Source organism: Balaenoptera ricei, chromosome 15 (assembly GCF_028023285.1).
Source record: "Balaenoptera ricei isolate mBalRic1 chromosome 15, mBalRic1.hap2, whole genome shotgun sequence".
NCBI classification, from domain to species: Eukaryota; Metazoa; Chordata; class Mammalia; order Artiodactyla; family Balaenopteridae; genus Balaenoptera; species Balaenoptera ricei.
The window spans coordinates 14,819,192-14,845,489 of NC_082653.1; the positions used below are offsets into that span (position 1 = coordinate 14,819,192).

General features: G+C 54.6%; 2 protein-coding genes across 2 annotated transcripts in view; both read right to left on the reverse strand.

Moving 5' to 3' along the window:
• SLC12A5 (solute carrier family 12 member 5) overlaps nt 1–1,737 on the reverse strand; it is a 28,697-nt gene extending 26,960 nt beyond the window's left edge. The window contains exon 1 of the mRNA XM_059898605.1: nt 1,671–1,737. Within this exon, the coding sequence (XP_059754588.1) occupies nt 1,671–1,722 (52 nt within the window). The 5' untranslated portion in view covers nt 1,723–1,737. The remainder of the gene's footprint in view (nt 1–1,670) is intronic.
• A 12,259-nt stretch (nt 1,738–13,996) lies between these two features.
• Nucleotides 13,997–21,524, reverse strand: MMP9 (matrix metallopeptidase 9). The gene is made up of 13 exons (XM_059896143.1): nt 21,390–21,524; nt 20,651–20,883; nt 20,137–20,285; nt 19,712–19,840; nt 19,450–19,623; nt 19,072–19,245; nt 18,124–18,300; nt 17,847–18,002; nt 16,595–16,880; nt 16,335–16,474; nt 15,821–15,971; nt 15,626–15,729; nt 13,997–14,218 (listed from the first exon to the last, which is right to left on the reverse strand). Exons 1-13 carry the CDS (start codon nt 21,522–21,524, stop codon nt 14,100–14,102), a joined length of 2,127 nt encoding a protein of 708 aa, XP_059752126.1. The 3' UTR covers nt 13,997–14,099.
• Between the last annotated feature and the right edge of the window lie 4,774 nt (nt 21,525–26,298).

The following is a 26,298-nucleotide window of genomic DNA, read 5'->3' on the forward strand; positions in this document are numbered from 1 at the left end:
CACAGAAGCCACTTTTCTAGGCCACGTGAGACCCCATGGAAATCCCATGGCGCCCTCAGGGTAGAGAAAGCAGGGACTGGGGGATTGGACCCATACCCCGTGTCTGCGGGAGCAGAGGCCCCCTCCTCAGAGTGGTGACATCTGAAGGGGATCCCAGGTGGAAATGGCCCCCCTTCGTTCCCTAGGAACCGCGACGGGATGCCGGGCTCTGCTGAGGACTCGACTTCGCCAAACCCCCTCCCTCCCGCAGCCTAAGCCTGCTGTGGAGGAGGGCGGCTGCGGATTGAGGTAACCTCAGGGTCACTGTGGAGATGGATGAGTTAGGCAGCTAGTAGTTCCTACCCGTACTCAGCCTCAGGGAGGAAGAAGGGGTGTCAGACAAAGGATCGGGGACCCTGGTGTCCACAGACTTCCCAAGCGGCCCCTTGGCTCTGACTTGAACCCAGGATCCGGAGGACTTCAAGGCCAGGCTGCCGGTCCCTGGAAGACCCTGCTCTTTCAGCCTTGGGCCATCCCTGGGGGAGGTCTGCAGGAGTCTCGGCCCACAGGGTCAAGCAATGCCCAGGGGAGCGTTTGAGGCGCTGAGCGCAGACAGCCAGAGCGGGAGGCGCGCTAGTGCGCAAGGGACGCAGCGCCGCTGGAGGGTGGGGGCTGGGGGCAGCTGACAGCCGTGCTGGGTGGCTGAGACCGCGTGGGGGGGCGGTGGGGGGCCCGAGAGCCCAAGGGGGTGGCTGGCCTCGCAGACCTCGGAGCAGGGAAAGCGCGGAGGAGAGCGGGAGCCGCGAACGGACTCGCTCCAAGCCCCTCTGCTCCTAGCGAGTCTCCGCACCCGCCGCAGCGCGTCCGCAGTGTCCGCGCCACGGCGCCAGGAATTCGGCCGCTGGGACCCCATTCCCGAGGCCTCACTGGGGAAGCTAGCAGAGCTGACTGGAAAGACTCCCCCCTGCCCCGCCCTTGAAACCACACTGCTATGCCAGGGTACCCAGAGGAAGGGGAAAGGGGGAAGAAAGGAGGGTGATCTTGCTACCCGTCCCGAACCCACGGGAACGCGAGAGGGAGAAGGAGATTCCGCAAAGTAGAGCTGAAAATCCCCGGAGGGGGTACGCTTCGGTCTGAGGTCGGACCCCGGGCAGCTTTGGGGGAGGAGGCCCGGACCGCATCAAGTGACCCCTTAAGGAGACACCGCAGCCGGACGGGGGCTGTCATATGGCTCCAATCCCCCCATAGGCACCTTCCCCCCATCTTTCAGCTGGAAGTCTCAGAGCGAGGGACTGCCGCAGACTGCGCCCCCCGCAACCCCCGCGCTCTGCGCCAGGACGCCAGGGTCCCTCCTCGGGGAAAAGGAGCCCTCCTCCCTCCCGTCGAGCTACACGTCAGCCCGTTCTAGCTCTTCCAACCCCTTCCCACCGCCTCCCCCGCTTAGCTAACCCACGTCTGCCCCCGGGCCGCGGGCAATGGCAGCCCCTTGGCCCCCAGCCCTGTCCCCAGGCGCGGCGCATTCCAGCACCTCATACAGTGCCTGGCGCATTCCAATGGAGCTGGGCTCCAGGCCGCCTTGGGCGCCCACCGCCCCGGTCAATCCCCGCCTCTCCTCTGAAGGAGGCGGCCCCCGCTCTGCCTCTAACCCCAGAGCCGCTTCCTCTCCTCGCCGCCCCCGGACCGCTGCTTACCAGGGTTGGCTCCCCCATCGCCGTCCTCGCAGTCCGTCAGGTTGTTTAGCATGGTGGCGGCGCGGCGCCGGGCCCGGGGATGGCTGCGCCGCCTCACCCGCGCCCCTCTGCCTGCCTTCGCCGCTCTCTCGCTCGCTCTAGCTCTCTCTCGCTCTCCGCTCCACGGAGGAAGAAGCTGCAGTGCCCGCCCGCCCGGCGCACACACACTCGCACACGGACACACGCTCACACCCGCGCGCGCCCCCTCTCAGCGGCGGCGCTGCTCACCTCATCCCGTATGCAGGAGGCATGAGCCACTGGCGGGGTTTTGCGGGGGGGAGCGCGGGAGGGAGAAAGAAGAGGGGACGAGGGGCGGGCAGTGCGCTCTTGGAGGCCCCCTCGCACGAAAACTGGGGGCTTGCGCGGGTGGGATGGAGAGGGTGCTGCGGGGGATGGGGACCTCGCCTCCCTTGAGCAGACGTAGCTCCGCCCGCCCCCCACTCTCCGGCGCAGGCGGGGCCGGCACGTGGGCAGGTGCCATCCCGCGCCCTAAAAATAACGGCAGGGAACTAGGTCGCGGCCGCGGGGAGGCGGCCCCGCAGCGGCTGCCTGGCCGAGGGTCACCCTCCCCCTAGAGGGAAGATGAGGGGGGCTGAGGCGGCAGGGGTAGGGCGCCATGGAATATGGGTCCCTGGAGAGCCTGTCTGCAAAGCTGGGAAGGCCAGCCCCGAAGAACGGTGGTGGGAAGGCCAGCCCCGAAGAACGGTGGAGAACCAGACCCTCTCCCATAATCACTGTTCAAGAGGTTGGAGCTAGGGATGCGTGGAGGCCAGAGCCTTTAACTGAAGCACTGTGCTGCCCCCATGGGGTTCAGGGTCACGGGCTGAACTGTCTGGCTCATCCTGTCTTAAAATGGGAGGCGTGAGTCTGAGGAGTTGCCGTGAACACTTTACTGTGCTTAGACGGATAGAAGTCTTAGCATCTCACCTCCAAGGCAAATCACTGGAGTCCAAAGACAAGGACCCTCTGACTGTGGAATGACCCTGGGAAGGAGAGGCGGTGAGGAAGAGAGAAGGCAGCAGTGAGGTTTCAGGGAGGGCTGCCTCCCCACTGGGGATGGTGCAGCCTTTGGGGAGGGCAGGCGGGTCGGAGGCTGGCCGGGAACAGAGTGGGGGAGGGGAGAATGAGGCCGCCTGTCGGTTTGGGACCAGATTTTCTCCCGGGGTGAGAGTGTCTAATCCCCTAATCCAGGATTGCTTTCTGAGGATTCCAGAACTGACATGCTTTCTGTGTTCCTCCCCCTCCCCTGACACCAGTCCCCTAGAGGCTTGATTGTCCTGGGACCCCTCAGCACCCCTAGAATCCAGGCTTGAGCCAGGGGTGGAGAGATCTCAGGAAGCGGCATCAGAGGTTTGGACCCTTTGAGTCCCTGGAAAAACCTAAACATCCAAGGAGGAGAGCAGATCAAGGGGAAATGATTTTCAGACTCACCCAAGCCTCCAACACTAGCCCTCTAAATTCCAGGAGAGTTCCAGGGCTGGAGAGGATCGTGTCAATCACCTTAGCTAATGCACTGCTTTCATTTTACAGGTGAAAAAGCTAAGGCCCAAAGGGTGGGGGGGGGGGGCAGATGACTGCCTGTGGATGCTACGCCAGTGAATGGCAGAACTTGGTCTAGAATCCAGTTTCCTTTATTCCAGTTTTGGACTCTTTTCCTCAACATAACCTCTTTTTAAATGGGTCCTGCCTCCAATAGAAGGGACAAGAATGCAGTCATATCCAAACTGCTCAGTGGCCTCTGATCCTTGGCTACTAAGAAAGGAACAGGGACTGGGTCGGAGATGAGCTCTCTCCCTTTTCTTGCGCTCAGACTTCAGACATGCAGCTGGAGTGGCCTCTCAGCTTGCAATTGGAGGTGGGCCCAGAGACCTTCAAGGATCCTTAAAACACAAAGCAAAACAAAACAAAACTATCCACACGACCAGAGGCCCAGTTCTAGGATGGGAGTTTTCAGGACCATGGACAGGGCCCGCTGCTCAGATTCCGTTGTCGCATATTTGTCAGTGGCTTCAGATTGGGTCAACCAGAGTCTTCAGCAGCTGACTGAAGGGGCCCTCTGAGGGATCCACCAGTAAGATATCCCTGCCACTGTGTTTTATGGATGCCAGAAGGACTCTTTAGGGTGGAGAGCTAGGTATTCAGACCAGGTGTGAGAATTGGTCCTCTTGGCTTTCCCAGAGAGAAAACCACACACACAAAAAAGTGTAGTGAGTTTGGATTGGTGACAGGGGTTTAAAGGGTTGCAGGTGGGTAGGCCAGTGTGCAAGAATTTCTAAGCACTCCACTCCACACACCACCACCACCACCGCCATCGCCACCATTATGGTTTTCTACTACTCTGTAGAGACAGGTAATATAGTAAAATGTGTAGTATGTTTGTTTGAGAAGTGCTGTGAAGTAAATACTGAGGTTTTTCAGCAATCCCGGGTCTGGGATGTTCCCCTGGGGGTATTTCTCTTCATTTGTGGTCCAGAGCCCTGGCTGCTCAGGGACTGAGCCCGCCCATGGAGAAAAGCTAGATCCCAAGGGAGTATAGGTGAAGGCAGGGGTGATCCTCTTCCCCTGGGTGTCCCATCTGTCCACCCTCACCAGACCTCCTATCTCACAAGGCATCTGGGATTCAGGAGATAGTGGTGCTGTCTGTCCTCTGCCCTCAGACTCTGTGTTTCCTTGGAGGAACTGAGTTCCTCTCAGGGCCTGAGTATCTCCATCTGTAAAATGAAAGGGTTAGGCTGCATAATCTATGGGCCTTCTTCCCACCCTGAAAACTCTCAGTGCTCTCTCAATTTATCTCAGACTAAAGCCAGGGAGCTCTTCATGAGGAGACAAGACCAAGTGAAGAGACAGCCACAAGGGGAGACCCCGGTCCTTTGCTTCACACACCCCCCCCCGCCACCTCTCAAGAAGACTGATCCCTATCCTGGCCTCAGGCCAACCCTCTGCAGTGAGGCTTTCAGAAAACACATTGCAGGCACCTCCTGCACTGCCAGCCTGGCCTTGGCCAGTAAGATGACCCTCAGCTCTGAGCCCCAGGAACATGGCTGCCAGCTCAGCACCGCTTCCCCACCCAGAGCCCTTGGAAGATCTAGGGCCAGAAGAATCTTCTCATTAAAGCATCACGAGATGCAGAGCTGGGCAGGGTCTTATTTCTAAACTCTGAGTCTCTAAAATTCCTCTCCCCTCCCACCTTATGCTTCTCAGAGAGAAAAAAGGTCAGGGAAGCTGCCTCTTAAATATCAGGATTTGGGAACTGGAAGGAACTTTGTAAGTTATTTTTTTAGTCAGTCCTCATTTATGGGGAAATTGGAGTCTAGAAATGGAAAGGTACAAATTTTCTCCATGAGGTGAACTTGTGGCAGATTGGGGACTAGAATCTGGCTTCCTGACCTGCAGCCCGGGGCCCCAGCCACTGAATCAGGACAAGGAGCTGTCTGGAAGAAACTGGAGCCACCTGACTGGGTCCTCTTTCCATGAAAGTCAGGCACAGTGTTCCTCCTTATGGCTTAATCCCCATCCATCTTTGTCTCTATATCATTAGCCCCACGGCCTAACCCACCCACCCCCAGCTCTGGCCTCATGGAGCCAAGGCCCTGAACTCCTTTCTTCACTCTTCTCTCCCCCACCTGCAGGCCCCGTCCTCCAGACCCCAGACCCTTGCAGTGAATTGACGAGTCCGGCACAGAGCACACCCCATACACACAGGGCTCGCAGCAGACACGTCAACCACCATCGTCTCCGTGGTAACCGGGGGCTTAATTAACAGGCTGCAGCCCTGTCACCATGGAAATGGCACCCCAACAGCCCCCCATTCCTCTACAGATTCAGCCTGGCTTCCCTCTTTCTCAATCAGGACCCCTTTCTCACTGTACCCACCCCCATCCCCACCCCACCTGGAGAGCTGGTGCCCGCAGATCGCTCTGGTTCATTGAGAAGAGGGGAGGGGAGATGAGGGGGATGAGAGAGAGAGAGAGAGAGAGAGAGAGAGAGAGAGAGAGAGAGCAGCCCATCACCATGGCAACTACAGCCCCGTTCATAACCAGTTTGTTGCCATGGAGATTTCCAGGGCTCACCTTGGGCTGAGGTAGTGGGCCGTGAGGTTCTGAGTCCTGGCTTGAGGAGTGGGTGACTGGAGAACTCCTTGGATAGGCTGGAGATCTCCAGATCAGGTATTTTTACCAATAATTCAGTGTCATTCTTCCCAATTTACAGATAAAGAGACTGAAACATGAGGTTTGGGTATGGGGGAGGTAGAGAACATCACCCTTCTAGATCATCAAAGAATCTGAGCATTTTTATGGCTAGAAGGACCCTCAGGTAGCTTCCTGTTCAACTTCTTTATACTACAGATGGGGAAACTGAGGCCCAGAGAGGGGAAGCAGTGTGCCCAAGGCCACATCACAGTGGCTGTGCTAGAGAGTGGATAGGCTGCACCGTGGTCTCGCTCCATCCCCCTAGCATAAGTTGGCTCCCCCTCACTCCATGGGGACACATCCCAACTCCTGTTAGTCTTAACCAGGCCCAGCTCTCTTCCCAGTGCCCTGTCTTCCTCTATGAGAAACTGAGGCACAGCAGGGAGTGGTGCAAAGGGATGGGGGAGTAGCTCAGAACTGTAACAGTTGGTCCCAGGTTCAATTCTATCCAGCCAAGTCACCATCGATCTTCCCATGGTACAAATGAGGCAACTGAGGCATGTGGGCTGCCCCCCAGTGTTAGTGGTAGATTCAAGGATCACCTTCTGACTTGCTTCTTTCCTCCCCTGTAAGTCGCATTCCCATCTATAGCTGATCTCCTGGCAGCAGGAAGCACCTCCAGGGTCAAACTCCACTCCCTGGGTCCAGAATGAAAGATAACACTTGTATGTAAGTGACCTACAAAACCTCCCCCAACCCTTCCCCCACCTTCCACATGCTGCCATCTCTCCCTAAGGGGCCTGGGTGATGACAACAGGTGGGGAGAGCATCCCCCTGGGGCCAGAGCACTGGCACAAAAACAGCTGTGGGAAAGATACCAGCAGATTTTACGTTCCCCTAGGGAGCTCTTGTGCACTTCCCCATGTAGCGACCTACCAAGGAGAGGTGCTGGAGGCTGTCTCAGGGCCTAAGAGGTTAAAAATCCCCAAATTACTCTCAAGATGGAACTTCAGTAAACTCATGCACACAGGTACCCATCCCACAGATAGACACAGAAGTACACACATCAACATGCCAATCAACACACTGGCATACAATGACACACGTAAGCACTGACTCACTGACTGCCCCACAGGTCACCAGAGCTAGCGTGGGATGCTTCTCCCTCAAGACATGCAAAGACACACACACACCGCCTCTGTCACAAGCCCACAGCGTTCCAGATTCACCTCCAATTTGCACACACACCTGCACACCCAACACTGGGAGCCGTATTTTACTTCATTATGCAAGAGCTTGGAAATGGGAATGGGAAGACGGAACAGTCACCTTGGGATAAGAGAGCGAGCCATCTTATTCTCAGGCCAGGGGGTGGGGAATGACAGGAGAGAAGGCAAGGGTAGGGGAAGCAGGAGTCTACAGCCACTCCCCCTCTCATCTGATGAGCAGTAAGCACCTACTAAGTGCGAGGCTGTGGGCTTGGTACTCGGAACACAAAGTTAAAAGGATGTGGTCCCTGCCCTTGAGATGTAGGAGACACACAAGTAAATAACTTCCATCCATTGGGACATGTGCTATAATAGTGCAGTGGGCGGGCAGAAGAGGAATGTCTGCCTCTGCCTGGAAGTGAGGGAACGTGAAAAAGATTTTCAGAAAAGGTTAAATGAGCTATAACTTACAGAGTGAGGAGGAGTTTCCCTGACTAATGGAGGTGGGAGAAGGACACGGACAGGTATACCAGGAGCAGATGAGGGAAGGGTTTGAATGACAGACTAAAGGGTTTGCCATTTATCCTACAAGCGATGGGGGGGCGGGGGGGGTTGTGTGGTGTGAACAGGATTGGAGGCAGGCAGACCAGTGAGGAGGCTGTGGTCATGGCCACGTGAGAGATGATGGAGGTTTGGACCAGGGTGATGATGACAGGAGGAGAGATGTGGCCAGATTCAGGCTAAGTTTTGAAGGTGAAGTGGCCAAGACATGAGGACCAATCAGATCTGGTGGGAAGAGAAAAGGGGGCGTTGAGAATGGCTTCTAGAGCTCTGACTTTTAAATCTGTAAGAATGGTAAGGCATTCCTGAAAATGAGAAAAGGGGCAGACAGATTATGGGAAAGATGAAGAAAGGAAAGAGCCCTCAAAAATCTGAATGACAACGTCCAGGAGGCGGTTGGTTCACGGGATTGGAGCCATGCTGAAATATAGGCCTCAGTTTGGTCATCTATCCAATGCAGAGGTTCACCAAATAAACCCCTAAAGGGTTTTTGGTGCTTAGTTTTGCTGGGGTCAGAGTGAGCTCACCTGCGGCTCAGCAGCGACCCCTGGCGGCCCGGGGAGGCTCTTCCTCCTCCCCGCGCTGGGGCCACTTCAAGCGAATTCTCCACGTTCCTTCCAGACCTGAGGGGCCCAGAGTCAGGCAGGGGACCCCTGACAAGTGGCCCCTGCGGAGAAGACTGCGTGTGCATCCAGGATGCTAATTCTTCACCGAAGCCTAGAACGATCCCTTCCCTCCTCTCTCTTCTGTACCCTGCATGTAACTTCCATTACAAGATCACTGCAGTGGGCCCTCCAGGAAGACGCCCCCAGAACAGCCTGAGCTCGCTCCACCCACCGCTTGTGGAGCTGGAGTAGAAGGAGCTAAGTGAATCCCCCAGGGACGGGACTAGAGTGCCCACGGAATCCTGCCAGGATCTAGCGGCGCGGGGTCCAAATTTCTCATTCTCCTGTCTTCTTCCCGGGATCCCCAGGCGCTGTCCGCGACGCCTCCTGGGTGACTGAGGATTGGAGGCCTAGCGACCCGGACTCATGTTTCCTCCCGCCCTCAACTCCACCCCTATACTACTAGCCCAACCCCTTCGTCTCTGGTCCCGCCCTTTTCTGCCCCCAAAACGAGATAGTCCTGCCTCCACCCATTGGCTGTGGACGCACACGGCCCTCCCTTTCCCTGGTTCCACCTTCTCCCCCTCTGGTCCCGCCCCCTACCCGAGATGACCCCTCCCCTTTATTGCGCTCCGGCCCAGCCCCCTGGACCCTAGCTTCTTTATAAGATCCGCCCCTTCGCCTCTAGCCCCACCCTCTTCCCTGTGTCCCCTCCCACCTCAATGTGGTCCCTCCCTTCATCATTTCCCTTCAGCCTTCCCCCAGTTCCCTAGGTTCCACCTCCTCTCCCTTTTCTGGCCTTCGGCTGGGACCCTCTGCCTACCAGTCCTGGTCCCACCCCTCCCAACAGAAGACCCGCCCACCGTGTCCCCTCCCCTTATCTGGCCCCGCCCCACTCCGGCAGGCCCCGCCCCCTGCGGCCTCTACCTTTGGCGTCTTCTCCTGAGAGGCGACCGAGATCGGCTGCTGAATGCCGGTGGGACTCCGAGTCAGAGGTCCCGGCAGGCCCCGCGGGGGGCAGCGAAGTGACAGTGAACCTGCGGCTCATGGTGCGGAAAGGAGCCGGGCGGCCGCGGTACGGGCCCGGATCGCACAAGTGGCCGCAGCCGGGCTCCAGGAGGCAGAAAGAGCGTATCCCCCCATCCCCGCCGGCCGCCCCCCGCCGGACGCGGCGCCGCGCAGGGTCCTAGTGCCCGCTGTGCTGCGCCTCTGTATCTGGCCCCTGCGCTTTGAGGCCCTGGGCTGTCAATTCCACTGGAAGCGCTTGAGGATCCAACCTGCTGCTGAGAGCCACCCCTGCACCAGGAGCCCGGTCCCTCCTCGGCTGGGGTCTCCTAAACACCTGGGTTTAATTCACTCATTCAGCACATCTTGATAGCGCGCCTGTGTTTGAGGCTTTGGTGCTAGGTACTGATACAGCACTGGATGAGATCGACTGGCTTCCTGCCCTCGTGTGGCTCAAATTCTAACGAGTGAGAGGAGAAAGATTACAAGTGAGCAAACGCATAGACAAGATAATTTGAGACTGTGGTTTATGTCAAGAAGAAAAAGTAGGGCCAAGGGGTAATGACTAGGGGGAAGGACTACTTTAGGGGATGGTCTAAGAAGACCTCTCAGAAGATGTGATATTTCACCCGAGCCCTCACTGATGAGAAGGAGCCAGCTAAGCAAAGATCTGGGGGAAGAGCTCTCTAGCAGAGAAAATAGCAAGTACAAAGGCCCTGGGGTGAAAAGAAGCCTGGACTGTTCAGGGAGCAGCAAGAAGGCCAGTGTGTCTGGAGCAGAGTGAACGGAGAGTAGAGTGATGGAGATGAGGGAGGAGAGGAGGGCAGATCGATGGTCTCTTGAAGGCTTCAGGGAGGAGTCTGGATTCTTTTCTAATCTACAAGGGAAGTCATGGGAACTTTTTGAGTAGGGGAATGATGGCTGCTCATCATTCAACTAAGGGCAGGAGTGGAAGCTGGGAGTCAATTAGGAGGCTCCTGCAACCCCCAGGTAAGAGGTGATGATAGCCGGGCTAGGGTGGTGGCAGTTGTCCAATTCCAGATACGTTTTGGAAGTAGAACCTACAGGACCTGCTGCTGGATTGGACATTGCATGTAAAGGAAAGAGGAGTCAAGGAGGACTCCTAGACTCTCATGTGCTGCCGGTGGGAGTATAGATGGGCATCACCACTTGGGGAAATTGTTCTGTCAGCTAAAGCTGAACTTATACATACCTGTCTACTCAGCAATTCCACTCCAAGGTATATGCCCCAAAGAAATGGCTGCCCATGTTCACCAGAAGACATTTACAAGAATGTTCATAGCAGCATTATTTGTAATAGCCTCTAATCAGAAACTACCCAAGTAACCATAAACAGCAAAATGGGCACATAAGTAATGGTATGTGAATACAGTGAAAACAGTAGTGGGAATGAACAGTCTATAATTCACAAACAATATGGATAAATCTCACAGATATAACATGGAATAAAAGCCAGACACAGGGACTTCCCTGGTGGCGCAGTGGTTAAGAATCCACCTGCCAATGCAGGGGACACAGGTGTGAGCCCTGGTCCGGGAAGACCCCGAATGACGCGGAGCAACTAAACCCGTGCGCCACAACTACTGAGCCTGTGCTCTAGAGCCCGCGAGCCACAACTACTGAGCCCATGTGCCACTACGGCAGCCCACGGGCCTAGAGCCTGTGCTCCGCAACAAGAGAAGCCACCGCCATGAGAAGCCCGTGCACCACAACGAGCTAGCCCCCCGCTCACCACAACTAGAGAAAGCCCGCGCGCAGCAACAAAGACCCAACACAGCCAAAAATAAATAAATAAAATAAATTTATTTTTTAAAAAAAGCCAGACACAAAAGAGTATAGACTGTAAAATACTATTTAAACCAAGTAAAAAATAGTCAAAATCTATCTTTAAGCTGTTAGAAGTAATGGTGGTAACTCTTGGGATGAAGGGGTAGTGATTAAAAAGGGGCATGAGGGGGCTTTTAGGGTGCTAAGAATGTTTTGTTTCTTGATCTGGTCGCTGGTTAGACAGTCGTGTTCAGTTTGTTGAAATGTACACTTATGGCGGGTCAAGCTGTCTGAATGTTTGTTACATTAGAGCAATGGTTCTCAACTCGGGGCAGTTTTGCCCACCAGGGAACGTTTGGCAATATTCAGAGATGTTTTTGTTGTCTGGAGGAGGGTGGCACTGCATCTAGTTGGTAGAGGCCACCTGTGCCATCTAGTCCTACACCAAGACTGCCAGCCACGAGCCACAGATTCACCGTCGCTTCCCTGCACTCTGTCGCCATGTTAGGGCCCGTGATAGAGGGAGGGAGACTGACCCTGAATGGGTCCAGCATCTGTCCACGGATCCCACTACCTCCTGGAGGAAGACATCAAACATCCTACAATGTATGGACAGTCCCCCACGACAAAGAATAATTTGATCCAAATTGTCAATAGTGCCGAGGCTGAGAAACCCTGTGCCAGAAAAAGGAATTTAACAGATCCCTAGATTTTAGGACTGATTAGGTTTTAAGCTCGATTGAGGGCAGATGACGTCGTCTTTTATTAAGGTGGGGACAACCGATGGAGGAGTATATTTGGAAGGTGGAGCCCAAGAGCTCAGGTGGACCCGGTATACTGAGATATCTCTTCGGCACCTAAGGATCATGCGGAGGTGGCAGTCGAACATCTGACTCTGGAGCTCAGGGGAGAGGATAAGGCTGGGGATGTAAATTTTGGAGTCTTTAGCAGAGAGGTGCTGTGTAAAGCTGCAGGGCTAGACGAGATCACAGGGAATGCGTGTACACAGCAAAGACGTCCAAGGATAGAGCACAAGGGCACACCATCATTTAAAGGTTGGAAAGAGGGAGATCCAGCTAGCGAGAGGGGAGGAGAATCAGGAGGAAGGGGTGACCCAGAGACCAAGTGAAGAAAAATTTCAGGAAGAAGGGCATTTTCCACTGGGTCAAAAAAGCCAAGAGATGGTATGGAATGAGCCCAGAGAAGTACCCACTGTATCGGGCTACAGGAAGATCACAGGTGGCTTTGAAGAGAGTCATTTCAGTGGAGGAGTGGAGTGGGAGCCAGGTTGCAAATGACTGAGAAGAGAATGGGAGACAGTGAGTAGAAACTGTACTTTGGGGAAGTATTCCTGTGGATGGGGGTGGGGAGTAGAGAAATGGAACAGAACCGAGAGACAGGGGTCTAGAGGGATTTTAAACAAGCCATATTAAGGAACATTTGTATGCCAGTGGAAGTGGGTCATTCCTGAGTGAGAAATGGGTGAGTTAAGGGAGAGGGGCCCCACCCACAGGAAGCTTAGGAGGAAGTTCCCTGAACCCCTCCTTACACTCCCACCTGGGCCCCGGGTGTGGAAGATGATCAAAGCTGACCAAGCCCATCACCTCCACTCACCTGCCCCGCCCCTTCAGTCAAGTCCCTCTGCCGTCCTGGAGGGTCAAATCCATCCTCCTCAGCCTGCCACTTCGACCTTCTCTCATCTAGCCCACACCACCATTCCTATCTCAACCATTCCAGAATCCTCTCTGCTCAAACCACATACTAGAGTTCTGAGCCAATTCTAGTTCCCCCAAACGCCCCCTTGCTTTTTCTCTCCTCCCAGCATTTACCCCAAGAGCTCACATTCCAATCCCAAGGTCACCACTCACCAGCTAGGAGACTGCAGGTCAGCTGTGTAATTCTGTGCCACAGTTACCTCATTTATAAAGCAGGGGGAGGGAGTGATAGCAATAGTAATAGTACCTCTAAGGTAAGAGTAGTACCTGTCTCATAGGGTTGTTTTAAGGATTGGCTGTGTTAACGCACATAAAGCACGTGCAACAGTGCCCGGCACCTAGTCAGTGCCTTGCTAGGGGTAGTTCCTATCATCGTGTATATAATCCGTATTTTATTTATCCACTGCCTTGCTTCTGCGCACTTAGGTTGTTGCCAGTTTCTCATTCTATGAACAATGCTGCAATTCACATCCTTCTAGGTGTTGTTTTGTGCACACATGGGTGAGGGTTAGAGAGTGGGAACGTTTTTAGGTTTAATGGTTCTTGGTAAATTATCCTCGAAGAAGATAGTCTTCCTTGCGCAAGAAGAAACTCTTGCTCACCCTTCCAGATTCAGTTCAAGTTCACATGTCATCTTGGCTGGGAAATGTTTCCTGACTTCAACCACAACATGCAGAATCACACACACAAACACACACACGTGCGCGCATGTGCGCCATTATTCTAGAAAAAGGGTCACACGCTGCACACTCTCCAAGTGTGACCCCACCTCTACCAGCCACAGAATCATCACCCTTGTAACTAAGCTGGACTCTCTGGGGCTAGAGCCCGGAGCCTGCATTTTAAGCAAGTTTTGAGGACTCTCTCATGCACCCGAAAATTTGAGGACCACTGAGAGGTCGTTGAGGATAGAAACATAGTCTAACTCATTTCTCTATCCCCAGTGCCCGGCACAGGGCCTGGCTTCATGTAAGGGCTCAATAAATGTTTGATGAATGAATAATAGGTCGGCCATTTCCTCGGCTATAAAATAGGAGTAATTACATTATACCTTCTTAATAGGAAGGCTTGAACGTTAATATTTATGAAGTGCTTAGAACATTGCCTGGCGCATAGTAAGCCCTCTGTTGGTTACATACATACATGCGTGCATGCGTACAATACATACATAAATCTGCTCCTAAAGGTTAAAGAATCCACGTTTATTAAAAACATTCCAACAAAAAAAGAAGGTGGGAAGAGAGGGCCCAGCCCACCTCCCCTTCTCCTTGTCCTTCAGAACAGACCCACCAGTTTGGATCCGGCAGACTGGCTCATTCCCTATCGGGATGGTCCCTGTGGGGGCTCCCACTGCAGCGCTGAAGCAGGCTGGGGAGCCCTAGTCCTCGGGGCAGTGCAGGAGGTCAAAGGTCACATAGCCCACATAGTCCACCTGATTCACCTCATTCCGGGAACTCACGCGCCAGTAGAAGCGATCCTGGCAGAAGTAAGCTTTCTCTGCAAGGGAAAGGCAGGACCAAGAGGGGTGATTCCAACCTTCCCACATACACATACAGAAACAGGAGTGAGATCTTTACAATCATCCCTCCTGCCCTTTCGAGATCTTTCCAAGGTTTTCATAGGACACCTGTATCCCCACCCTGCCCCCCACAGAGATGCTGGAGGGCACAGGCCTCCTTGTCCAAAGCACTGACACAGAGCCTGGCACACAGTTGATACTCAGAACAATTCATTCAACAAATCCCATTCATTCATCCAACAATATTTATCGTGCCAAGCACTGTTAGAGGCACTGGGGATACAGCAGAGGAAAAATGCAGGCATGACCTCAGTTCTTTTGGTGCTTACACCCTAGTGGGGTAAGACTGACAATTAACAAGCAAATGCATAAATAAATGAGATTGGTTTTGACAATGGAGAAAGCGATGGAGGAAATATTAAAAGCGAGCGAGCAAGTGAATAGATAATGAGGGTCAGAGAAGGCCTCTCCAAAGAGGTGGCCTTAGTGCTGAGACCTAAAGGATGAGAGGGAGGCAGCCCAGTGACAATCTGGGGAGAAAACCTTCCAGACAGAGGGAACAACTGGCACAAAGGCCCTAAGCTGGGAATGACCTTGATGTGTTCAGAGAACAGCCAGAGGCTGGTGTGAGTGGAGCAGAGCAAAGGGAATGACAGGAGTAGTGGGCGGGGATGAGGAGGGGGGAGGGGGTCAGATCAGGTCATGTTAATTTCTTTGACCTTGGAATGGGTCTGGAGTCACCCACAAAACCATCGCCCTCCACTCCTAGCCCCTCCCTACTCTCACAGAATATATTAAAGGTATTGGACAACCAGTATGGCTTGGACTAGGGTGTTTGCAGAGGAGCTTGTGAATATTTTGGCGGCTGAGTCAACAGAACTTGTCAGCTGATTGGAGGTGAGCAGTGAGAAAGAGAAAGCAAGTGTACCTCCAGCTACCACCCCCATTTTACAGATGGGGAAACTGAGGCTCTGTGAGTAGCAGTGACTTGCCCAAAGACACACAGCTATGAACTGTCTTATTTATCACTGTATCCCCAGTGGCAGCACAGTGCCTGGCACATTATAGGCACTTGATAAATATTGTCTAATAAAGGAATGAGCCTCCATGCAAACCAGGTGTCCTGTACTTGTAGGGGAAAGGGCTTTCAGCTGGGGAAACAGGAAATCTGGGTCCTAGTTCTGGTTGCGCCCCTGTGTCCCTGAATGATCTGGTAAGATCCCTGCCTCTATAGGGACCTCACCTGTGCTGGGGCATTTGCCTCAATCTCCAGGGGCTTTTTCTTTCTCTCTCTCAGAATTTGACCAATCACTAAGGCAGGGGAACCTACCGTGGGAGGTGTCTCAGGGAGGGATCCTCCCCCGACCCTCGTCCTCATCCCTCACCTTGGTACTGAAAGATGTCGTGAGTACTCAGGGGCACCCCGGGGAACATCTGGTCCACTGGGGTGGCGCTCCGGGGATCCACCTTCTGTGTCTTCACGTCGAACCTGCAGGACGGCAGCGAGGAGACAGTTGCTGAGCCGGCGGGCAGTCGGATGGCGCCTGGGCTCCCCCTGCCGGCGGTCCCGGGACTCTCACCTCCAGAAGCTCTGCCTGCTGAACAGCAGCACCTTACCCCCGGCGCGCGGCAGGGCCCCGGTGACTTGGGCCACTTCCGGGCCCAGGCCCAGCTTGTCCAGACGCCTTGGGCCTAGCACCGACGCGCCTGTGTACACCCACACTTGGCGCCCTGCAGGAGAGAAGGGTCACATCGGTCTGGGGGCGGGGCATATACTCTCCTTGAATATCAAGAGGGAGAACGCAGCGAGGCCTTTCCGCGCCCGGCGTGCCCGCAGTCTGTGTGCCCAAGGAGCAGAGCCTCTCGGTACGATTGTCCAAGGGTGCGGTGAGGAGGGCTGAAATTCAGCCCCTGCTAAATTTGCTAAATTGTATCCGCCAGAAGGGGGCGTCTTTTTCTAATGCACACAAGACGTTTTATGAATTGTCCTCGGTCTCTTGGTCCTTCTAGGTTGGTGTGTGTGTGTGTGTGTGTGTGTGTGTGTGTGTGTTTGGGGGGGGGGCGGATAGGGAAGGAAGAAAGCAGGAAACTAACCAGAGAAGAAGAAAATCTTCTTCGTGAGCGGATCCTCAAAAGCAGAGTCCAGCTTGCGGGGCAGCGCAGGCCACGTGTTCTTGATAAGGAAGGGACCCTGCAACCGGCGTCCCCCACTCTCAGAGAGTCGCCAGTACCTCCTGGACGAGAAAAGGGAACGGCTGGCACTGAACCTTGAACACAAGGTCAGTGGGCGGGGAGACACAGGCAGGTCCCGCCTCCAAGCCCCTTCCCGAAACCTCATAGCCCCTGCCCCTCACCCATCCTTGAAGAGATACAGGCGATTCCCGATCTCCGCGATGGCGTCGAAGAAGTTCACGTTGCAGACATCGTCCGCTGGATCCAGGGACCGTGTAGGGATCGCAGAAGGGCCAGCAGTGGGAGGACCCGTGGGGCCAGCGGAAGGGGGGCCTGTGGAGCCAGCAGTGGGGCGTTCTGGGGTGGGGGCAGTGGGAGGCCCCGTGGCGCAGACCGTGGGAGGGGCGGTGGGCTGCGGTTCAGCTGCGGCAGTGGTTGGAGGCCGTGGTTCAGGTTTGGGGCGAGGACCTAAAAAGAGACACCGCATGAGACAGCCCCTGTTCCTACGGAGCGCTGTGCCCATGGACTGTCTGCTCCCCCAAAGCCTACCAGTGAGGCCCCTGGCGCTCACTCTCCGCACTCTAGACGCTGGACCCTGCCTCCCCCCAACCCTGGGCAGGCCGCTTCCTTTCACATACTCACCCCCATCCCCAGGCTGCTGAGAGAGAAGTGTTTTTTGAGCTCTCAACCTGAATGCCAAACAGTGCTAGGAGCTTTATAAACTCACATTAGGGACTTCCCTGGTGGCGCAGCGGTAAGAATCCACCTGCCAGTGCAGGGGACACGGGTTTGAGCCCTGGTCCGGGAAGATCCCACATGCCGTGGAGCAACTAAGCGCGTGTGACACAACTACTGAGCCCACGTGCTACAACTACTGAAGCCCACGCACGGCAACAAAGACCCAACGCAGTCAAAAATAAATAAATTTATATTTTAAAATATTCACATTAGCTTGTTTGATCTTCAGAAAAAAAAACTATGAAGTAGATTCTTTAATATCTCCATTTTTAATGAGGAAATATACTAATGATAATAAGTGGTGATAATAATAAAAATGTCAAACACTTATATGGTGCTTACTATATGCCAGGCATTATTCTAGCTCACTTAAGCCTCCTAACAACCCCATGAGGCAGGTGTTAGCCTCACTTTACAGATGAGGAAGTTGAGGGGTGAAGTAACATATCCAAAGTCATCTAGCCAGGAAGTGGCTGGACTGGCTTTTGAACCTATGTCTGTCTCACTCTAGAGTCTGGGCTCTTTATCACCATCTCCAAGCACTGACCTGGCAACAATTGTACCCATTGGCCAGGGTCTCCAGAAGATAGATGTTGGGGGTCCTAACTTTCCCCTCCTCTGCATTCTCGGGGTACTCGCGGCCGGCAGAGCCCAGCCTTTCCCTCTCCTCCCGCCGTCCCTGCCCCACACCCTCACCATACAGATGCTGGATGCCCTGCACATCGTCCTTATGCAGGGGGTGCTTCTCAGTGAAACTGTACATGGGGTACATGAGCGCCTCTGGCACAGACGAGTGATCTAAGCCCAGCGCGTGGCCAAACTCGTGCGCCGCCACAAGGAACAGGCTGTATCCTGGACGAAAGAGGGAGCCTGAGACGTGAGCCCTGAGCCGAGCTCCCAGCCCCGGCCATCCCTCCCGGACACTACTGTCCTGGCTGAGGTCCCAGCCTGGGAATCTCAGAACCATGCCCACCTTGATCCGGGCAGAAGCCCCACTTCTTGTCTCTGTCGAAGTTGGAGGTGGTGGCGCACCAGAGCTGCCCATCATGGCGGCCCTCTCTGGTGCAGGCCGAGTACTCCTTGCCCAGGAAGATGAAGGGGAAGACGCACAGCTCCCCCGCCGAGTTGCCCTCGGTCACCGTCGCGTCAACTAGAGAGACCCAGGGCCTCTGGTGAGCCAAGTGGGTGAGTCCAATAAAGACCCAGGGGCGGGCCAATCATGGAGAGAGAGACACTTGGAGGCCTATTTTAAAAGCTTGTGGGGGGGGGGCGGGCATCCCTGGTGGCACAGTGGTTAAGAATCCGCCTGCCAAGGCAGGGGACACGGGTTCGAGCCCTGGTCCGGGAAGATCCCACATGCCGCGGAGCAACTAAGCCCGTGCACCACAACTACGGAGCCTGCGCTCTAGAGCCGCGAGCCACAACTACTGAGCCCGCGTACTGCAACTACTGAAGCCCCCGGCACCTAGAGCCGGTGCTCCGCAACAAGAGAAGCCACCGCAATGAGAAGCTCGCGCACCACAAGGAAGAGTAGCCCCCGCTCGCCGCAAATAGAGAAAAGCCCGCACACAGCAACAAAGACCCAACGTAGCCAAAAATAAAATAAATTTAAAAAAAAAAAAAAAAGCTTAGGGGGCGTGGTGCCGCACGCAGCGGAGACCAGGCTAGACTGGTGGGCGGGGCCTGAGGATCAGAGGCCCAGGGAGAGGCTGCAAGCAGGGCTAAAAGGCGAGGCCTCCGCGAATGCGGCGGCAGCAATAGGAAGGCAGGGGGAGGAGCCGTGGTGATGGCGGCCAGAGTCACGGCTGTCCTGAGGACCCACTGGGAGTAGAAGGACAAACTGATGGGTGGAAGAGCCACGCTCGGGGACCGACGCGGAATTAGGGGGCGAGGCTGAATCAGGTAGGTGGGGCAGAGGTACCTCGGGTCGGGCAGAAGCCAAAGAGCTTGTCCTGGTCATAGCTGGCGGTGGTGGCGCACCAGCGGTAGCCGTCCGAGCGACCGTCGGTGGTACAGGCAGAGTAGGAGCGGCCCTCAAAGGTGAACGGAAAAACGCAGGGCTTGCCGTCCGCATTGCCGTCCTGGGTGTAGAGTCCTGGGAGGCCCACGCGATTACCCGAAGGCGCCACGAGTTTATTGACCCACAAGCCACCTGTGTCCTCCACCCCTCCTCGCCTCCTTTCACAACGGGGGAACGGACCCAGAGAACAGGACAGTGCTTTGCAGGCCACACAGCACTAGCGGCAAGGCTGGGGTAAAAACCCAGCGTTCTGGACCCTCGAGGAGGGTGGGTACTCACTCTCGCTGGGGCAGAAGCCGAACTGGCTGTCGGTGTCGTAGTCGGCCGTGGTGCTGCACCAGAGCATGTCGTCGGAGCGGCCGTCCGTGGTGCAGGCGGAGTAGGAGCGGCCCTCGAAGGTGAAGGGGAAGTGGCAGGTGGCGCCCTTTGCGTTTCCGAAGTAGGTCGGAACCACTGCAGGAAAGGGAGACGGGGTCAGGGCGGCTGGTGATGCGCGTGAGAGGAGAAGGGAATGGAGACCGGGGCGGTTCGGGAATCTCACCGACGCCTTTGCCCAGAGACCATAACTCTTCATCGTCGAAATGGGCGTCTCCCTGAATGCCTGGGCCAGGAGGAAAGGCGTGTGCCAGGAGCCCGTTCTTTCCATCGAAGGGATACCCATCTCCGTGCTCTGAAGAAGCAGGTGGAGAAGAGAGTTAGCCGCGTACGGTTGCGCAGGTTGTGCACTGCCCAAGGGCGCTGGACTGAGTGCGGGCTGCAATCCAGCCTAGGAGCTGCTGTCCAAGATTTGCGTCCCCGCACTGTGAGGTGTCGGTCAGCAGGGGGCGCCATAAGGGCGAGCGGCAGCCAGGGCTGCGGGGACAAGCAAGAGAAATCCGGGTCCAGGGCCCCCTCTACTCTCTCCGAGGTCCTCCCTCCTCTGTCCCCTCTCAGATTCTCCTGGCTTTCCCCTTCTCGCGTTCTCACCCCTAACACCAAACTGGATGACGATGTCGGCTTCACGGCCGTACACGCGAGTGAAGGTGAGCGGCGTCACCGCGCTCCAGAGCGCGAAAGCACGGGCAAAGGCGTCGTCGATCACGGAGCGCGGCAAGTCTTCCGAGTAGTTTTGGATCCTGCAGGGGAAAGGCAGGAGGCTAGGGGTCGGAAGTGAGAGGCGGGATCCGGAGCAGCAGCGACACCCCGTGTCTCGGCAACTTCAGATACACAGCGCTGTCTGCGCTCCACGCTTTCAGCTCTAAAGCACTTTCAGACGCATTTTTCTCTTTGGACACTCACAACGGCCCCGACAGGAGGACTCAGACTGCGAGGTCGTTTCCCATGGGGGAACGAAGGCTCAGAGGTGGAGCCGCTTGCCCTGGGCTCACTAAATCCCTGGTTTAGTGAAACCCAGGGATGGGCCTAAGACGGGACGTGTTGACCACCAGGACGGCCTCTCCCCACCACGCCCCGCTCGCCCCCGGGGGGCCCAGCCTCGCACCAGTAGGTGATGTTGTGATGGTGCCACTTGAGGTCGCCCTCAAAGGTCTGGAATCTGCCCAGGTCTGGGACGCCGCAGCGCGGGGCACGCATGGCATTCAGGGTGGTGCTGTCCAGCTCGCCAGTCTCCGGCAGGGCCAGGCGCCGCTGGAGACGCTGCAGAGGCCGACGCAGGGACTGCTCATCCTCCCTTATCTCTGCCACATGAGTGTAGCCGTAGCGGTACAGATATTCCTGTGGAAGGAGGGGCAGAGACATCCCAGAGCCCTGACTTCCTTTCTCTGACCTGCTGGGTGAGGACTCCATCCCTCCAGGCTCTCAGGGACTAGCAACAAGGTGTTGTATCCAGGACTGGGTACCCTGCATACCAGTGCCTGTGCCCACCCAAGAATCTCCCCTCCCTGTAGACATCCTCAGCTCCTTTCCACCCCTGGATGCCCCTGGCCCATGCCTACCTCAGGGCCTCCTAGGGTTTACCCCTGTTCATCCCCAGCCCATCCTCACTCCAGAACCCTCCAATGCCCCTTCACCACTTCCCGTTGCCCATCTAGGAAACCCTCATTAGCCCATTCCTGGCAATCACTGTCCAGAGCATCCCAGTGCCCGAGCCTGGACACCTCTGTTCTCCAGAGGTGCCCATCACCCCCCAACATGCCCCTAAGTATCTCCTCTGAGAGCCCATGTCCTTCCTGGGACTCCTAGCCAGCCCTTCCCAACTCTAGGCTGGAGTGTGTGCCTACCTCTGCCAGCTGCCTGTCGGTGAGATCGCTTTGTAGTTCTCCCGGGAAGACTACAAAGGTGGGCTGGCGTGGTCTGGGGGCAGCAGAGCAGCCCAGCACCAGGAGCGCCAGGACCAAGGGCTGCCAGGGGTTCATGGTGAGGGTAGCAGTGTCTGGCTGCAGCTGCCCTTGTGGGGGCTTTAAAGAGGCGCTGTCAAATGAATCAGTGACCCCGCCCCTCCCCGACAGGCTGGGGCGAGAGCTGACTCAGGGAATGGTGTGTGTGTGTGTGTGTGTGTGTGTGTGGTGTGTGTGTGTGTGTGTGTGTGTGTGTGTGTGTGTGTGGCAGTCCCAGCATGAGAAGGCAAAGAAAGGGCTTACACCACCTCCCCCTCTCCCTCCTGCCCACAGTCCCCATTGCCGAGTCAGGCAGGACCCCAGACCCACAGGAAACCACAGGCCCATAGGGGAAGGATTGGGTTTTGCAAACTGCAGAGCTTGTGAGAACTGTGTGAGAGCGAGGGAGGGAGGCACGGCTGGAGGACTCCCTGAGCCCTCCATCTGAAGGCCCCAAGTGGTCAGCCTAAGAGAAAAGGATGGAAAATTCCCTGAGGCTTCTTTCTGAACCTAATGATCCCCCTTCCCAGTCAGACCCCCTCGTGGGCCCCTCCCTACACTCCCAGGCTCTGTCCTCTTCTTCCTGGAAGCCTTCCTTGATTCAGCTTCCTCCTCTGCTCCACCTGAGAGCAGAAGGCATGGGCTCTGCTTGGCAGGAATCGGGGGATTCCACGGGGACAACCCCCTGTCTTCGACAGGCTGGATGGTTCAGGATAGTAAAAGGGGGAGTTTGTGGCATCTGGAAGCCAGCAGACATGGCTTCATTCCTTCAGTGCCTTGGGCAAATGTCTTCACCACGTGAGTTTGTTTCCTCAGCTGTAAAAAAAGCCCTTCTGAGCTTTACCCTTTTCCCGTGGCCGGCTGGGTCCAGCCATCCAGGGCCAGCAGCCCCCTAAGCGGTCTGCTATGTCCCAGGCCCTGGGGTATTTACTGTAGCTAAAGGCAATGAGGTTGGGGTGGGAGAGGAGGGTCTGGAGAGGTGGGGGTGTGGTGGACCAGGGCGCATCCTGTGGCAGGGGTCCTATAATTATGTGCAAATATCTGGACAGCGGGCTGCTATCTGCGTTCTCTGTCCACTGGGTGTGCGTTGATTTAGACTTCCCCACTTGGGGAAACTGTGTGAAATTGTCTTCCGGTTTGTGTGGAAGAAAAGAAAAACCTGTCTACCCCCACTCCCCACTGGTGTCAATTGAATAAATGTACGTGAACTCCAAAAAATAAATAACTAAACAATAAAAATAAATTTAAAAGGGCCCTTTGTCCCTAAATTGATGTGAGGGTAAAATGAGATCCAGCACATAAAATACTTAGGACAGTGTATGTTGCAAGTATTCAAGAGATGGCTGTGATCGCTTTTAATTATCTGAGCCAAGACCATGATTCTGACCTGGAATCAGGAGACGGGGTCTTGGACTCTAATCTGCTGTGTGAACTAGAGTAAATGCCTTCCCCTCTCTGGGCTTTGGACTCTTCGGCTGCAAAATAGCAGGAGGGGGGTGGGGATGATCTCTGGAAGCCCTTTCACTTCTCCAGAACTGCTCAACCCAGCACAAGCGCCAGCCCCAATTATCACCCCTTATGCCAATAACAAGCATCTTCCCTCCCTCCCTTCTTCCCAACCAGCCAGTGTGAGCTAGGATCTATATTTGCCTTCTTCAAAGCATTATTTGGGAAGGACTACAGCAACAATTTGACAAGCTGTATTTAAAGGGCTTACTATGTGCCAGGCACTTTATATGCTTATCTAATAAATCAGTCTATGAGATGGAGACAGTTAACTTCCTTTATGGGAAAATTGAAGCCCTAGAGTTCACGAATTAATGAACATCTGTTTTGGAGTCGCACAGTTCTGGTTTTCATTCCCAGCTCTGCCATCTCCTGGCTGTGTGACCCTGGGCAAGTCACTTCACCTCTGAACCATAATAATAATGCATTCTTTGAGATTTACTGTGTTGAGTACTGTGTTAAGTTCCCCATAAGCATCTCATTTCATCCCCACCACTCTGTGAGGTAGGTGTAAGTACCCTTCCCATTTTTAGAAGAGGAAACGGAGATTCAGAGTGGTTAAGGCGCTTAGCTATGATCACACAGTGAGTTAATACAACAGAATCAGGACTCAAGCCTAGGGCTATCTGGTTCTGAAGCTTTTCACCTTTAGTACCATTTACAGGAAATGAGATGACCAGGGGGTGGAGGTGGGGGGAGACTTAAAACTGGAATCCTTCTCTCCTAATCCTCTGCACCAACTTCAGATCAGAGAGGAGGCTCCGGTCTTTGGGGAATCAGAGGTTAGGACAGGGGACTTGGGAACTATATTCCAGACTTCAGAGTATGGGATCATAGAGCAATATGATTTTAGAGATGGAAACAAAGAGACCCTCCAATCGAGGGGATCTTCATCTGGTAGCAGACATGGGCTCTAGGAGAATCCATGAACCACCCCCAATTTGCCATAAATTGTACAAAATGCCATATCTATGTACATATGTCACATTTCTCAAATTTAACGGTATTGTTGTTTGGGGCCAGATAGTTCTTTGTTTTGAGAGGCTATCCTATCATTGTGGGATGTTGGGTAGAATCCCCAGCCTCTACCCCACACCAGTAGCACCTCCCCCTGCCAGTTATGACAACCAGAAATGTTGCCAAACATTACCAAATGTCCCCTGGGTGTGTGGGAGGGTCACTATCACCCCCAGCTGAGAACCACTGATATATGTTGATTTTTCTATGTAAAGGGTCCAAAACTTTTATCATATACTCAAGCCATTTATAATGATCCTCAAACCCTTAAAGGCCATTTACTCAAGAAATATTTGTTGAGTTTTTATGGGCCAGGCATTGTGCTAAGAATTGGGAATATAGTAGTGGCCAAAATAGGTTTTGTCCCCAAGCTCATGGAGCTGAAAGTCCAGTACGGGAGAAATAGAATGAGTAATTAGTAATGGAGAGACAAACATCACAAGAAGGAGGTGAACTTATCTACTCCAATTACCGCCACCATGCAGATGAGGAAACTGAGGCCCAGAGTGGAGAATTTACCTCTCTTAGGTCACAGAGCAAGCCAGAGACAGAGTGAGGGGGGCAGAAAGGAGTGGTAGCTAAGAGCCTGTGCTCTGGAAATCAGCTGAGAAGTTCAAGTCTCCACCCTGGTACCGACTTACTGTGTGATCTGAGTCATTGACATAACCTGTCAGTGCCCCAGTTTTCCCATCTGTAAAATGGGGCAATAATAGTGCTTACCTTATGGGGCTGTGAGAATCAAATGAGTTCACAGATATAGAGTGCCTGGCACATGATAATAAGTGCTTGCTGCTACCCTAATTGTGATTGCCTCTGGGCCAGCTGGCTGTTTTTACCAGCTGTGGAGCAGGGAGAGGGCACCCCGCCAGGAACCCCAGAGCTTGATTCTTGGAGTCAATTCACCCCTCCTTTCCTCATCACCTCCCAACTTCCTCCTTTACCTCTGGGCTCCCCAACCCCCCATGAAGGGGAACTTGGGGGAGCTTGGCTTTCAACACAGCAATGGCAGGAAGTGGTTCTGTCACCACATCCCTTCCCCACTTCCCCCAGCCCCTCCTTCCAACACCACAAGAGAGTTTAGCCAAGGCACTGGGAAAGCAAGGTATACCCCCAGGTGCGCACCCCCTAACCCTGTCTAGAGTCAGAACTTGGACTCTAAGCCCCTCATCCAGGTGGAGACCCCATCAGGATGGGGAGGGGGCTGATCCTGGAGCCCTGAGTCACCAGCTGGATGACACAGCTCTGCAGGCTGCTATTAGTAACTCCAGGCCCCCAGACAGAGGTCAGCCTCACGGGATGAGGATTCTCTCCCCCTCTCTAGACTGGGGGAACTCCAGCCTGTTTCTCCCAAACTTGCTCAAGAGGGGAGGTGCAGCGGGGCCTGAGAGGCCCGGGCAGGATGTGAGGAAGACACTGGTGTCTGGGACAAAGCAGGATGGCGGTGGCGTGTGCGCTGCAAGACATTGCCCGAGGGGAGAGTATCATCAAGCTCCCTCCCCGCCACCCACAAACACACCTACTATCCTAGCCCCAGGGTGTTGGCAATTCCCATGCTGACTCGGAAGAGGCCCTAATAATAATAATACCATCATGCCTGCCACTATCTGTGTTGAGCTCCTTCTATAGGAAGTCATAGAATTATAGACTTTGGAATCAGACCTCCGGGGTTCAAGTTCCAGCTCCTACTCCTTCTGGCTGTGTGACCTTAAGCAAGTTACTTTGCCTCTCTCTGCCTCCATTTCCTCATCTGTAAAATGGGAAAGAGAACAGTCCTTACTTCATAGTGCTGTGGAGGGATTCAATGAGATTAGACACTGCAAGTTTTTAGCACATAGTAGGTACAGGGGTGGGGATGGGGCAGAATGTTAGCTATTATGATCCTGTTACTCTAGTGCTTTCACCCGTACAAAGTAGAAATCATGATCTCACTTAACTTTACAAATTAGGATTCATGGGCCCGTTTTACAGGTGAGGAATCTGTGAGGCTCAGGGAGTTGCCCACAGTTAGCAAGGAGGAGACCTGGGATTGCGCATGTGCCCCCAGCCATCTCAGTCAGTGATCATTCTAATAGTCAATGCCGGGGTCGGGGTTGGGGGGGGTGGCACTTGACAGCTTATCCAGCGCTGTCATGTACCTCATCACCTCTGATTTGTACCTAAATGGCGGATCTTCTTAACATCCTATTTGAATCTGAGCTTTCAGAATCCCTTGGCATTCATGGGAGGCGGAGATTGGAAGCCATTTTCAAGGTGACGGACCCGAGGCCCAGAGAAGTGCTTCAAGTTGCTC

Excerpts from the sequence above, each read along its gene's own strand:
- MMP9 (XM_059896143.1), bottom strand. The coding sequence starts at position 21,524 with ATGAACCCCTGGCAGCCCTTGGTCCTGGCGCTCCTGGTGCTGGGCTGC. Across the intron at positions 18,003-18,123 it reads GGGCTTCTGCCCGGATCAAG|GATACAGCCTGTTCCTTGTG; the intron begins GTGGGCATGGTT and ends TCTTTCGTCCAG. Across the intron at positions 15,972-16,334 it reads GAAGATTTTCTTCTTCTCTG|GGCGCCAAGTGTGGGTGTAC; the intron begins GTTAGTTTCCTG and ends TCTCTCCTGCAG.